Below are 13,437 nucleotides of genomic sequence, written 5' to 3'. Positions count from 1 at the left end.
AAGACCGTACCCTTTTATGTAATGATGTTTACTTTGAATTTATATTAGTTCACATAAACCCTCCATCCATGCTTTTGTTCCGGCCCTCCGGTCTAGTTTAAGAACCCATTGTGGCCCTCGAGTCAAAAAGTTTGCCCACCCCTGGTCTGGGCTCTACTCACATTTTAGCTGTGCAGCCTTGGGCCTCAGTCTCATCTGTATAATGGGGATAAGAAAGGAACTTACCGCCCTAACCAGTTTGGCTCAGTGGATAGAGCGTCGGCCTGCGGACTCAAGGGTCCCAGGTTCGATTCTGGTCAAGGGCATGTACCTTGGTTGCAGGCACATCCCCAGTAGGGGGTGTGCAGGAGGCAGCTGATCAATGTTTCTAACTCTCTATTCCTCTCTGTAGAAAATCAATAAAATATATTTTAAAAATTTATTAAGAAAAAAAAGAAAAGGACTTACCTCATAGGGTGAAGGCAGTAGTCCATGAATACCTGCAAGGTTCGGGGAGCAGTGCCGCCTGCCAAATGCTCTATGAGCACACGTTATGAATATGTCCTGATGTTCCCCACTCCCCTCTCATAAACCGAAACAGCCGAGGAGGAGCCGTACCTGCCACCTGGCCTTGTCCTCTGCGGGGAGGTCTCAGTGTGTCTGCGGATCACAGCTACCCCAGGTGGACTGTCAGGTTGCGAGGACGGAAAGGGGGCTGACAGATGTCGGCAGGGTCTTCATCCCCCTCCCAGGGTGCCCTGTCCTGCTCACGAGTGATGACTGTCGCTGGTCCCTAAATGGTGGCCCCTGGCAAGCACGTGGAGCTGACTCCCATTCCCTCACCCATTCATCCAGGCATCGAATATGTGCCAGGCATTGTGCCAGGGGTGGGTCATGGGGTGAACAAGATGAAGGATCTGAGCCTCATGACTCACAGTCTGGTGAGCGCTGCCAGGAAAGATAAGATGGGTGATGTGCCAGTCCTGGGGGGACGATGGTCAGGGAAGGCCTCTCCCAGGAGGTGACTGATGAGCTGAGCCCGGAAGGAGGCGGAAGAGGCAGAGCTGAGGGAATCGCAAGTGCAAAGGTCCTGGGGCGGGAAGGAGCTTGCGTGTTGGAGGGCCAGATAGAGGGCCTGGCTGCAGCCCAGAGATCTCGGGAAGGGAGCAGGAGATGAGGCTGGGTCGGGGAGGGCCTTGAAGACCCAGGTTAGATTTGGATTTTATTCTGGTTGTGATAAGAAGTAACGACTGGATGGGTGGTTGTTTTCTTAAATATATTTTTATTTTAAAATATATTTTTATTGATTTCAGAGAGGAAGGGAGAGGGAGTGAGAGATAGCAACATCAATGATGAGAGAGAATCATCCATTGGCTGCCTCCGGCACGCCCCCCCACTGGGGATCGAGCCCGCAACCCGGGCATGTGCCCTGACTGGGAATTGAACTGTGACCTCCTGGTGCATACATAGGTTGACGCTCCACCTCTGAGCCACCCTGGCCCCGCAAGCTCCTGGATGGTTTTAAGCCAGGAAGTGACACGGTCTGATTTATGTCCCTAAAGATCGTACCTAGAATGTCGCCCCTACAAGGGCAGGAAAAATCATCTCCATTTTAGAGATGGGCGGAGGCTCGGGGGATCTGGGTCTCTTGCCCAAAGTCTCATAGAAGGGGCGTCTCAGAGCCGAGGTGCACCCTTGCTTTTGGAGAGGCACAGCTGTCAAGTGCTCACGGGCACCGACTCGGGACCGGCTCTGGGTCCTGCTCTGCCCCTGACGGGCTGCGTGGGCTTGGGCAAGTCTCTTCCCCCCTCTGGGAAGGGGGTGCTCACAGCAGCAGCTCCATCCCGGGGTGGTGGAGGATGAGATGAGAATACACGTGGCGGGGGCGGGGCGCTGGGCCGGGCGCTGTCTGGCACAGAGGACGTGCCGGTAGGCATTGCTGTCCGTTCCCCCACCACATCCCTGCCTGCACCTGTGTGCTCTCCCGCCCCCCGCAGATCCTCTGGACCTTCTCCATCTACCTGGAGTCCGTGGCCATCCTGCCGCAGCTCTTCATGGTGAGCAAGACGGGCGAGGCGGAGACCATCACCAGCCACTACCTGTTCGCGCTGGGCGTCTACCGCACGCTCTACCTCTTCAACTGGATCTGGCGCTATTACTTCGAGGGCTTCTTTGATCTCATCGCCATCGTGGCCGGCCTGGTCCAGACGGTCCTCTACTGCGATTTCTTCTACCTCTACATCACCAAAGGTAGCCAGGGGGGTCCTGCTCCCTCCCCAGCGCTCGCCCTCCGCCGCCCCAGCCCTGTATCACTCGGGAGGGGGGGGGGCTCCCCTCTCAGGCCCCGGGGTCCCAGGCCCCCCGCCCTTGTAGGAATTCAACCTTCCAGCCCTGGCCTCCCTAAGGACCACGGAGTTGCTCTCCTCGGCACCCAGGCCCCCACGTCTCCGAGGGGAGATGGGGGGGGGAGCGGGGGGTCGCCTTCTCACACAGAGGGGCTTCCTGCTGGGATCACACGGAGACCAGGGGAACCCCCTCCCCAGCCCGGGAGCATTTTGGGAAGAGGAGACAGGACAGAGAGAGGGGCAAGGGTGGCCTCTGACTTTTCCCTGCTTGCAATTTGTCTGAAGCCCTCCGCCTGCCCTGAGATCCCAGATCCATAGGATTTCAGTCTCATTCCCTAAAAAAATCTGGAATTCCCAGGTCCCTAGTCCCAGCAGCGCTTAGAGAAAGGAGGGCCTCATCTTTGTTCATTGATCTCTATCTCACCCTCAGGGAACTCAGGCCCACTAACATTGATTGGTTGATTAATCAATCAATTCATTCATTCATTCAACCAAGAAATTTATTGAGCACTTTCTGTGCAACAGTAGGAAAAAGCTCCGAGGGGAGATGGGGGGGGGAGCGGGGGGTCGCCTTCTCACACAGAGGGGCTTCCTGCTGGGATCACACGGAGACCAGGGGAACCCCCTCCCCAGCCCGGGAGCATTTTGGGAAGAGGAGACAGGACAGAGAGAGGGGCAAGGGTGGCCTCTTTTTTCCCTGCTTGCAATTTGTCTGAAGCCCTCCGCCTGCCCTGGAATCCCAGATCCATAGGATTTCAGTCTCACTCCCTAAAAAAATCTGGAATTCCCAGGTCCCCAGTCCCAGCAGCGCTTAGAGAAAGGAGGGCTTTGTCTTTGTTCATTGATCTCTATCTCACCCTCGGGGAACTCAGGCCCACTAACATTGATTGGTTGATTGATCAGTCAATTCATTCATTCATTCATTCAACCAAGAAATTTATTGAGCACTTTCTGTGCAACAGTAGGAAAAAGGGTAGATGAGGCCCTCCCCTCCCTCGCCTCCCCTTATAATTCTAGTTGGGGGAGATGGTGAATGAACAGGTAAAGAGCGATGATTGCAAGGAGCGTGGAGAGTTACAGCAGAAAGAAACCAGGGGTGTGAGCAGCTGTGGAGGGTGAGGGGCCCCTTTACATGGGGGGTGCCTCAGGGGCGGCCTCTTGCTGGAGATGATGATGAAAGCAGAGACCTGAGGAATCGGGCACCAGTCGGTGTGAAGGAGAGAGGAGGCAGGAGGACAGAGGCCTGGAGGCAGCCCTGGGACCCTCGGGGTTCCGGCTGGGCTCCCCGGCCAGCCCTGCCACACCCTCTGACCCCGCTCCCTCTCCAGATGAGCCAGGGCCTCCAGCCAGAGTCCTTCAAGGCTGGGAGAGGAGGACTCCCCACAAGCAGAAATGGGGACCCCACGGAGACCACTGCGCAGCCCCTCGGACGAGACTAGGGTCCCCGCACCCCACCCCGCAGGGATTCAGGCCCCTTTCCCCAGTTTATAATCCAGGGTCCTGGCCAACCCTCCTGGCATCTCTGTCCAGCCCAGCGTCCGGTCTGGGTGTGGGAGGCCGTCCCTGCGAGCGGCCCCGTGGTGATGCCTGCCCCCCTCTCTCTCCTCGCAGTTCTGAAGGGGAAGAAGCTGAGTTTGCCGGCGTAGCCCTGGTCCTCGCCCTCCCTCTCCCTGGCAGCGGAGGACGGTGATGGGAGACGAAGAGCCTTCCTGTCCAGGGGTGACTTTTTTAAGAACCAACTTTTCCCCACTCCCCACTTTCCTCCTGCCGGGTTCCAGGGGGTGGTGGAGGACCCAAGACTTGGGGAGCTCAGGACCTGGGCTGTTTGTAGTTTTTTGCCTTTTAGAGAAGAAAAAAAAAAATCTTTCCACGATTTAGTTTTTGATTCTGATGACTCCTTTCTCTTCTACTCTCTGGCCCTGATTTTTATAAACCGTTTCAAGTATTCTGTATGAGGGGGGGGGGGCAGGGGGGAGATCTTTTCTCTCTCCCAAGCCCCTTAGCTCCCTTCCAGACCCTCCTCCCAGCCCCACTGTTTGCCAAACACTAAATCTCCCTACACGGCCTTCCCGACCTCCCACCTCCCACCCAGGACGCAGCGCCTGCCCCCCAAACTTCTGGGCTGGGGAATGGCGGAGGGGAGGAATGGTCCGCCCTGATTTTTCATAATTTCCCCCAGAGTTTGGGGCTTTTAGTCTGGTCCTCGTTTTTTGGGCATTTAGGGGGCTGGCTCCAGGGTCACCGTGACTCTGCCACCATGTTTTTTGTACAGAATGGATGGTTGATTCTTTGTTCTCTTGAAATAAACCGAGGAAAATGATGCCTCTCTTTTGCTACTCCTTGCCCTCTCTCTGGCGTTTGTGGGGTCCCACCCCAGGCCCCGTCTGCTTCTGCTTTGCCCCGTTGACCGTCTGCAGGCGGCCGAGGCCTGGGAGGAGCAGGGAGACGAGAAACTGGGTTTCCTGAGACTCTGAGCTGTACCACAAGTCCTCACGGGGGAAGATGCTTCGGAGAAAAAACCCCCCGAAGATTCCTCCTGTCGTAGCGCAGAGCTTCCCTGGCTGTTCCCCGAACCTCAGGGTTACAGGGGACCTGGGGAGGCCACCCACCAGGCAGCCCCGACCCACCCTCATCTGGCATTTTATTGAACCATTCTGTTTCTTACAAAAAAAAAAAGGGATCAGTTGCCAGTCTTTAAAAAGCAGAGTTTCACATGAAAATCGGAATTTCTGGCTTCTCTTGAAAGAAATCCGTCAGAGTGACGATGCCTGGTCCTCCCTTCGGGCGGCAGCAGATGGCTGGGCTGAATGGATGGGGACGACCTTCCCGCCCCGTCCCAGGGCTTGGCTGAGGGTCCTTGCTGTTCATTATTGGCCTGACGCGTCCTTTTCTGGTTTTGTTTGTGGAGTTAAAAGGGGGCTGTTTTCCACGCCTCCCTCCAGAGTGGCTGGGCACCTGGCCTGTCCCCTTCCTTGGCCTTCCCTGCCTGGCCCTCGGAAGCTCTGGGGGTCGGGCCCCTGGCTTCAGACTCCCTAGACGTCTGCTAGGACCCCTCGCCGCCCCAGGTCTCCGGAGGATGGCTCCGGAAGCTCCGGCCGGCCCTGAGCGTTCTGCCAGTGCCCGGCCACGTGGGTTTCACAGAGGAGCCCACTGGGCCCTCAGCACCCCTGAACCGGGCACTGGAGGAGGAAACCGAGGCCTGGAGGGCGAGTGGCAGTGGCGGGTCGGTGCCGGCTTCCTCACGCCGAGCCTGTGTTTACTCACTGCTGTGGGGTATTTCAGCTATTCACGTCTTTCTTCCTTTTAAGCCGAGGGGCCTCCTGTTGAGAGGAATGTTGCCCAGAAGCCTGGGAGATAAGGTGACAGGGGCAGCGGGGACAGGGCTGCGAGGGTGGGTTTGGGGCTGGGAGCCGCGCCTCTTTGAATGCATGGGGTCTGGAAGCCATCACTCTCGGGTCCCAGTCCCTAGCGTTGCAGCCAGCACAGGTCGGGCCCGGATAAGCTAAGTGAGACATCCCGGCTTATCCAGCTGGCCGCACAGTGAGGACGAGAGCCCGAATCCTCCCTGCCCTCCACGCCACCTCTCCACGTCTCCCCACGCCATGACATGAAAAAAGTTCGCATAGTGTCCGATTGTTCTAGAAAGACCGGAAGGTTCTAGCTACATGGTCCAATGTGGTGGCGATCAGCGACACTTGAAATGGGGCGGGTCCAAACTGAGATGTAAAATACGCAAAGGATTTCGAAAGCTCGGTATGAGAGAATGTAAGATATCGGGGAATTTTTTATACTGATGACATGTTGAAATAATATTTTGGATATACTGGGTTAAATAAAATATATGAAAATTCACTTCACTTGTTTTGTTCTACTTTTCTATTTAAAATTCCATGCCCTGCCCGGCCGGTGTTGCTCAGGGGTTGAGTGTCGACCTGTGAACCAAGAGATCACGGTTCGATTGGTGGCTAGGGCACCTGCCTGGGTTTGGGGCTCGATCCCCAGTGGGGGGCGTGCAGGAGGCAGCCGATCAATGATTCTCTCTCATCATTGATGTTCCTATCTCTCCCTCTCCCTTTCTCTCTGAAAGCATTAAAAATATATTTAAAAAAAAATTCCACACCCTGTGGTTCCCATTATATTCAATGGGCCGGTGCTGCGCTGAGTGAGGGCTCCCCTCAACATGGCCCCTCCCCCCACTATGCACTTACTGGCTGCCTCACCCACTGTGGTTACCTTTTTGGTCCTACATACAGGAGCATTTTGTGGCCGGTGTGTGAGTCCTCCGTGAGCTTGGGATTCTCGATAAAACCACTCCGTCTTCTCCAACAATCCTCCAAATATTTGAAGATAAGGATCTCCCCTCCCTGACCCCAGTCACAGACTCACCACCCCTGTTCCGTTACCGACTCCTCCCGCAGCTGGCTTTTGAGTTGGGTCCCTTGTCACTGGAGGGAGTGAAAGGGCTTGGGCTTTGGGGTCCCAACAGGGCTGGTCCCACTGTTGACCCTGACTCTCAGCGCGCTCTCTGAACGTGAACTTCCTCAACTGCCCCCTCCATGGCTAAGGCGAGGAGCGACATCCCTCTCCTGTCCCCACCTCTAATGTGCAGCTAACGGTGGTGCCCAGTGGAGGGGCCCGGATGGAGGTGGTAGGGACCCACGGAGTGACCCCGGAGGTGACCCTGCTGGGTTTCTCCCGACCCCTGGCCGCTCCAGGAGCCAGCGAGGCACAGACATGAGAAGGACAGAGGGCTGTTTTCAGAAACCCTTCTGCAGGGCGGGTGAGCTCTTTACTGAGGTGATGAGGGTGTCTAGTTGTCGGGCATCATGACGAGGCGGGGGACCTTCGCCGTGGTCAGATAGGGGGACAGGGCGGAGCTGGCGTAACTCATGCTGTTGGGGCCAGTGGTGGGCGTGTTGATAGGGCTGGCGGCGGAGGGCGGGGAGAGGGTGGTCAGCACCACGCCCCCCTCATCCAGGGAGCGCTTGTAGGGGACCGGAGCGTCATTGCGGAGGTCCTGGAAGGCCAGGTAGGCCTGGAATATCTGTGGGCAGAGAAGGGGCGCTGAAGGCTGGGCCGGAGAAAGAGGGCCGGGGCCGGGGCCTGGCCTGGGAGGGAGATGCAGGGCGCGGCTGTGCCCACTGCTCACTAGTCACCCAGCTCAGCAGCCACCCACACAAGGCCTCAGGCAGGCGGGCGTCTGCTCTCCGATTTGCCAGGGAGCCAGGGAAGGGGCCAGGGAGGCCCAGGGAGCTGCGTGAGCGGGAGGATGGTCCAGCCCTCCCACCCTGCCCTGCAGAGGGTGCCCGCGAGGGGCTCATCCTCACCCAGATGGGGACGGAGAAGAAAGCGAAGGCGACGGAGGCCTTGGCGCTGCTGTTCCCCAGGAGGAACTGTTTGGGCGGCGAACGGTGCCACTGGTTGGCCAGGAAGCAGAAACCCAGGAACCAGGTGCCTGCCCAGAGGACTGGGGGCGCAGGAGAGAAGAAAGGGCGGGGGGGAGAGGTTCAGGAAGGGCTGCTGGACCTGGAAAGGGCCTCTCCCTCCAGCCTCTGTAAGATGTGCTGCTGGAGTGGAGCTGCACTGCCCATGGCCACAGGTGGCTGTTTACATTTCAATCAATTCAAATAAAATTCAAAATAATTCAGCTCCGCCCGGCCAGTGTGGCTCAGTGGTTTGAGCATCGACCCACAAACCAGGAGGTCTAGGTTCGATTCCAGGTCAAGGGCACAGGCCCAGGTTTTGGGCTTGGTCCCCAGTAGGGGACATGCAGGGGGCAGCTGATCAATGATTCTCATCATTGATGTTTCTATCTCTCTCCCTCTCCCCTCTTCTCTGAAATCAATAAAAACATATTTTAAAAAAATATATTTTATTGATTTTTTACAGAGAGGAAGGGAGAGGGATAGAGAGTTAGAAACATCGATGAGAGAGAAACATCAATCAGCTGCCCCCTGCATCCCTCCTACTGGGGATGTGCCCGCAACCAAGGCACATGCCCCTGACCGGAATCAAACCTGGGACCCTTCAGTCTGCAGGCCGACGCTCTATCCACTGAGCCAAACTGGTCAGGGCAATAAAAACATATTTTTTAAAAATTCAGCCCCAGGGTCCCACTTCAAGAGCCGGCGGCTCCTGTATGGGAAGCGCAGGTACCAAACGTCCCCCCCTCACAGGAGGTTCTCTCAGAGGGCATGGACTCAGTGCCCACCGAGGGCCCTCCCAGCCCTGCGATGCTGGGACTGGCCCCGAGCAGAGGAGGAGGAGGAGGAGGGGGAGGGGAGGAGGGGAGGAGGGAGGAGAGGGCGGTTTCTAGAATTGGCCCGGGGATCAGAAGAACTGACCCTTACGTTGAGTCTAAAGGACAGAGTAATAATTCCCAGGGGAGGGAACTGCAGGTGCCAATGAGCGTGAGAAGGGAGGGACAGCGCTTTGGGTTCCACTTCCACGTGGCCGGCTGGACAGGGGCGGGCGGGGGGCTGTGGGCAGTGGCCCCGGCTCACCGGCCAGGATGAAGTCCAGGAGCTGGAAGGCCGTCCGGAAGCGGGTGCAGGCGATGTGGCCCTCGTGGGCGTCCAGGGCCAGGAAGGCCAGGCAGCTGAGCAGGGCCAGGAAGCCGGCCCCCACGGCGAAGCTGCAGGCCACGTTGTTGCTGTTGAGGACACAGCGGAGCTGCAAAGAGTCCGTCTTGTTCTGGTAGCCATCGGTCAGCAGGGAGGAGAAGACGATGAGGGCGAAGATCTGTGGATGCGGGGGTGGGTCCCAGGGCCCTGAGTGGCGCTCAGCCTCTCCCCCAACCCTCCTGTGCCCCCCGGGCTCCCCATCTGGAGGCCGGACCCTGCCATCCACCGGGGGCAGTTCTGGCCCCTCCCTCGCGCCCAGTCCTCAGAGCCTCCACGCCCTGTGCCTGCTGTTGGGCCTCAACCACCTTCCCATCCTCCCAGCTGGGGCCTCCTCTCCCCCTGGGCCCTTGCCACAGCCCGTGAGGCCCAGCCTGGTCTGTGCTCCCCCCACTCACCTGGCCTCACCTGCTCCCCTCCCATCACCCCAAGCTGGTACCTTGCCACCAAACCCATGTGCCAACATCAAATGCTTCGCCCAGCGCCCGCCCTGGACGCAGCAGCAGCTCAGTGTTGGCGGCGCGATGATTCTCTGCCTCCAGCTCTTCCCGCGGCCTGCAACTCCCTCCTCCCACCCAGCCTGGCTAATCCCTATTTAGTTTTTATTTGTTTTTATTTATTTTTTAAAAAAATATGGATTTTATTGATTTTTCTACAGAGAGGAAGGGAGAGGGACAGAGAGCTAGAAACATCAATGAGAGAGAAACATCACAAGGCACATGCCCTTGATTGGAATCGAACCTGGGACCCTTCAGTCCGCAGGCCGACGCTCTATCCACCGAGCCAAACCCATTAGGGCCCTATTCAGTTTTTAAAATAAATTTACGAGATATTCCCAAAATACAGACAAGTATGGAGAGAAATGTCACGAGCACCCGGAACCTAGCAAACAGGAACATGTCCTTTCTTTTTCTGGTTTGTTTAGTACAATGGTCTGCGTCCACGCTCGTCTTCTGCGAGGTGTTTATTAAGCGCCACTGGAGTGCTCCCCACGCCCCAGCCTGTGCCATCCTTACAGCCACCCCGGATGCGGGTCCTTCCAACAGCCCCGATTCTCAGGTGATGGAACTGAGTCACCCAAAGCCACCCAGTTAGCAGGGGGCCGTGCTGGGTTCGGACCGAGCTGTCCGGCGCCCGAGTCTGCCTCAGCCCCCTGCTCTACGGCCTCCAGCTGGACCAGGTGCCTGAGGGCAGAGGTCCCTCTCAATGCCACTCAGTGAAAACTCTAAGTCCCAATTATTTGTCCCAGTCGCACTGCAGCGTGGGGAGGTCCGCACCGGATATGGAAGGAACCAGGGCGCTATGGGGTGGGCGCTATGGGGTTGGGGGGGGAATCGATCCAGGAAGGCGGCCTGGATGAGGCGATGGCTGTGAGGAGTGACGCAGGCTGGGAAAGGCGGGGGGATGGGGACGTTGCCAGGGGGGCAATAGGGAGCCACAGCAGGGCGCTGGGTAGCGGAGGGGCCGGGGCAGCTCCGGGTGCATGAAGACCCCTTTGGGGCCGTGTAGAGATGGACTGGAGGGGGTGAGAGTAGAGATTGCAGGCTGGGAGGTGCCTGGGGCCTGGGGTCAGGGAGAGAGTCAAGGTGTGAGCCGGGACGGAAGTCGTGGGGCTGGGTTCAGGGGGAAATAGAATGAGATCTGAACTGCATCATAAAGAATGAGGACTTCTCCAGGCAGACAGAGGAGGAAGGGCATTCCAGGCGGGACGAACCGTGTGTGCTCAGGCCAGCTGCTGCAGAGCGGGGCCCTTCAGGGACTGGAGAGAAATTGCATAAGAAGGAGCCGGTGTGAGGAGGCCGGAAAAGTGGGCGGGGGCCCAGGCTCAAAGGTTGAACAGCAGGAGGAGGGGTCTGGTACTGGGAGCCGTGGAAAGTGAAACTTCTTACTTGGATTTGATTACATGCAGGGAGAGGTTCTGAGCAGAGGATGGCCAGGGTCAGAGCCTGGAGTTAGCGCAAATCCGCAGGGTCGTGATGGTTTGGAGGGCGCGAGGCAAGAAGCCTACAGATCAGAGAGACCCGTGGGAAGGCCCAGGCTCGGAGTGCCGAGGACTGAGCTGAGGTTGGGGCTCTGAGGAATCCAGTGATATTTAGGACCTAAATCAGGAGTTGGGGACTGATTGACGTGGCAGTGCTGGCTGGGACCAGAGCCAGGGGAGGGTGGGGTAGGGGAATCCATTAAAAAAAAAATGTTTTTATTGTTTTCAGAGAGGAAGGGAGAGGGAGAGAAACATCAATGATGAGAATCACTGACCAGCTGCCTCCTGCACACTCCCTACTGGGGATGGAGCCCACAACCCCGGCATGTGCCCTGACTGGGAATCGAACTGGGGACCTCCTGGTTCATAGGTCGACGTTCGACCACTGAGCCACACCAGCCAGGAGGGGGAATCCGTTTAGATTTGAGCTCCTTCTGGGCAGGTCCACGGGGGACCCTTCTATCCTGAGCACCAAGCACCAGAATGCACCTCAGCCAATGTGTGTGAGAAAGGGAATGACCTTGGGCCTTTCTTCTGTGCTCTTGCCCTGACCTTCAGAGTGGGGACCAGGGAGGCAACGGATGGACCCCTGAACTCTCAGCCTCTGTTCCTCCTCTTCGAGCCTTTGTCTTGCCTTCTCTGAATAATAATAACGACAATCATGACGACGACAGTGAGTCCCCCTTTCTGTCCAGAGCGGTGGCACTGACTGAGGGTGTTTGCCTCCATCTGCTTCAGGATGGAGAACCGAGTCCATAAGGGGCAGAGCCAGGTCAGGGACCAGCAGGCCCATCCATCATCTCGGAGCCTGCATCCGTGTTACCTGCCTCACCTCCCCGAAGGCTCCCGCCAGCCCCACACGCTAGCTGTTACCAGGCCACCCCTGCTTCACAGGTGATAAATCGAAGCCGTGAGGGTGGCGTGCAAAGAGCCAGACACGGCCGACGCTGCCAGCTGCGTGGCCTTGGGCAAACCCCTCACTTCTCGGAGCCTCAGTTTCCCAGTCCGTCTCCGTGCTGTGAGGAGGGGGTGTGCGGGGTGGGGGCCTGGCCATGATGATGGTTCTCGGGAATCACCCAGGGAGGGGACCAAGTGTCCTCTCAAGGTCAGTCGATTTGAGCTCCTTCTGGGCAGGTCCACGGGGGACCCTTCTATCCTGAGCACCAAGCACCAGAATGCACCTCAGCCAATGTGTGTGAGAAAGGGAATGACCTTGGGCCTTTCTTCTGTGCTCTTGCCCTGACCTTCAGAGTGGGGACCAGGGAGGCAACGGATGGACCCCTGAACTCTCAGCCTCTGTTCCTCCTCTTCGAGCCTTTGTCTTGCCTTCTCTGAATAATAATGACAACAATCATGACGATGACAGTGAGTCCCCCTTTCTGTCCGGAGCGGCGGCGGCCCTGACTGAGGGTGTTTGCCTCCATCTGCTTCAGGATGGAGAACCGAGTCCATAAGGGGCAGAGCCAGGTCAAGGACCAGCAGGCCCATCCATCATCTCGGAGCCTGCATCCGTGTTACCTGCCTCACCTCCCCGAAGGCTCCCGCCAGCCCCACACGCTAGCTGTTACCAGGCCACCCCTGCTTCACAGGTGATAAATCGAAGCCGTGAGGGTGGCGTGCAAAGAGCCAGACACGGCCGACGCTGCCAGCTGCGTGGCCTTGGGCAAACCCCTCACTTCTCGGAGCCTCAGTTTCCCAGTCCGTCTCCGTGCTGTGAGGAGGGGGTGTGCGGGGTGGGGGCCTGGCCATGATGATGGTTCTCGGGAATCACCCAGGGAGGGGACCAAGTGTCCTCTCAAGGTCAGTCCGTGGGGGAGCAGGTGTGGGGAGCGAGCCCTCCTGACTTCTAGCTGGGGGGGGGGGGTTGTCCGTCCATTGACCCCCGAAACCCTGGGCTGTGGCACTGGAGACGTGGGGAGGTGGCTCTGCCGGGCCGGAGGGACCCGAGCTCTCGGAAGCCCGAGTCCGAACCTCCTTCCGCGCCCTCTCTGGCCGGTCCCCGGGGAGGGAGCAAAGATTCATCAGTTAAGGCACCAGCTGGCAGGCGGCAGCCAAGAGAAGCGCCAGCTGCCCAGAGAGTCCCTCCTGAGGAGCCAGGCCAGGGGGGAAGGAGGAGAGCTGGGAGGGAGGGAGGGTGATGCAGGCAGCGGGCAAAGTCTGTGACCGAACCTTCTGGCCAGCAGCCCTTCTCCCCCCGCCACCCCACCCTGCCTACACCAGTCCGCACCAGCTGGGCCTCCTCCTCCCTCGCCACCCGCCCTTCCTCCTGGAGTTTGGAGCGTGCAGCTCCTCTCACCAGCTGCGTGATGTCCTTGGGCAAGTCGCTCAATCTCCGTGGGCCTCAGTTTCCCCTGGGGTCGACCAGGGGTCATAACGCCCTGGAACTAGGAGGTGGGGTCCGTAGTTCCCCTCTTCCCCTGGCCGAGAGCGGCAGTGGATACAAGTCCCCATCACCCTAGGCCCCCCCCCCCCCGCAAAAAAAAAACCCCCCCCCTCCCCCCCCCCCAAAGTA

General features: G+C 58.2%; 2 protein-coding genes across 2 annotated transcripts in view; one reads left to right on the top strand and one right to left on the bottom strand.

Annotated features, from left to right (window-relative positions):
- KDELR1 (KDEL (Lys-Asp-Glu-Leu) endoplasmic reticulum protein retention receptor 1) overlaps positions 1 to 4,661 on the top strand; it is a gene marked incomplete at its 5' end in the record, with an annotated part of 7,468 nt that extends 2,807 nt beyond the window's left edge. The window contains 2 exons of the mRNA XM_005879585.2: positions 1,977 to 2,229; positions 3,936 to 4,661. Coding sequence (XP_005879647.1) covers positions 1,977 to 2,229; positions 3,936 to 3,970 — 288 coding nt within the window. The remainder of the gene's footprint in view (positions 1 to 1,976; positions 2,230 to 3,935) is intronic.
- A 2,443-nt stretch (positions 4,662 to 7,104) lies between these two features.
- Positions 7,105 to 9,367, bottom strand: SYNGR4 (synaptogyrin 4). Its single transcript, XM_005879584.2, has 4 exons — positions 9,353 to 9,367; positions 8,828 to 9,065; positions 7,652 to 7,791; positions 7,105 to 7,368 (listed from the first exon to the last, which is right to left on the bottom strand). The coding sequence occupies exons 1-4, from the start codon at positions 9,365 to 9,367 to the stop codon at positions 7,135 to 7,137; spliced, it is 627 nt and encodes a 208-aa protein (XP_005879646.1). The 3' UTR covers positions 7,105 to 7,134.
- Positions 9,368 to 13,437: the final 4,070 nt, after the last annotated feature.

Source organism: Myotis brandtii, unplaced genomic scaffold (assembly GCF_000412655.1).
Source record: "Myotis brandtii unplaced genomic scaffold, ASM41265v1 scaffold601, whole genome shotgun sequence".
In the NCBI taxonomy this organism is placed as follows: Eukaryota; Metazoa; Chordata; class Mammalia; order Chiroptera; family Vespertilionidae; genus Myotis; species Myotis brandtii.
The sequence above is the reverse complement of the archived record's forward strand: the minus strand, read 5'-3'. Positions and strand labels throughout refer to the sequence as shown.

Bases quoted from the DNA above. Each gene is read 5' to 3' on its own strand.
- SYNGR4 (XM_005879584.2), bottom strand. The intron at 7,792-8,827 runs GTGAGCCGGGGC...CTGCGCCCCCAG, and splicing joins CCTGGACTTCATCCTGGCCG to TCCTCTGGGCAGGCACCTGG. The intron at 7,369-7,651 runs GTGAGGATGAGC...CTCTGCCCACAG, and splicing joins TCTTCTCCGTCCCCATCTGG to ATATTCCAGGCCTACCTGGC.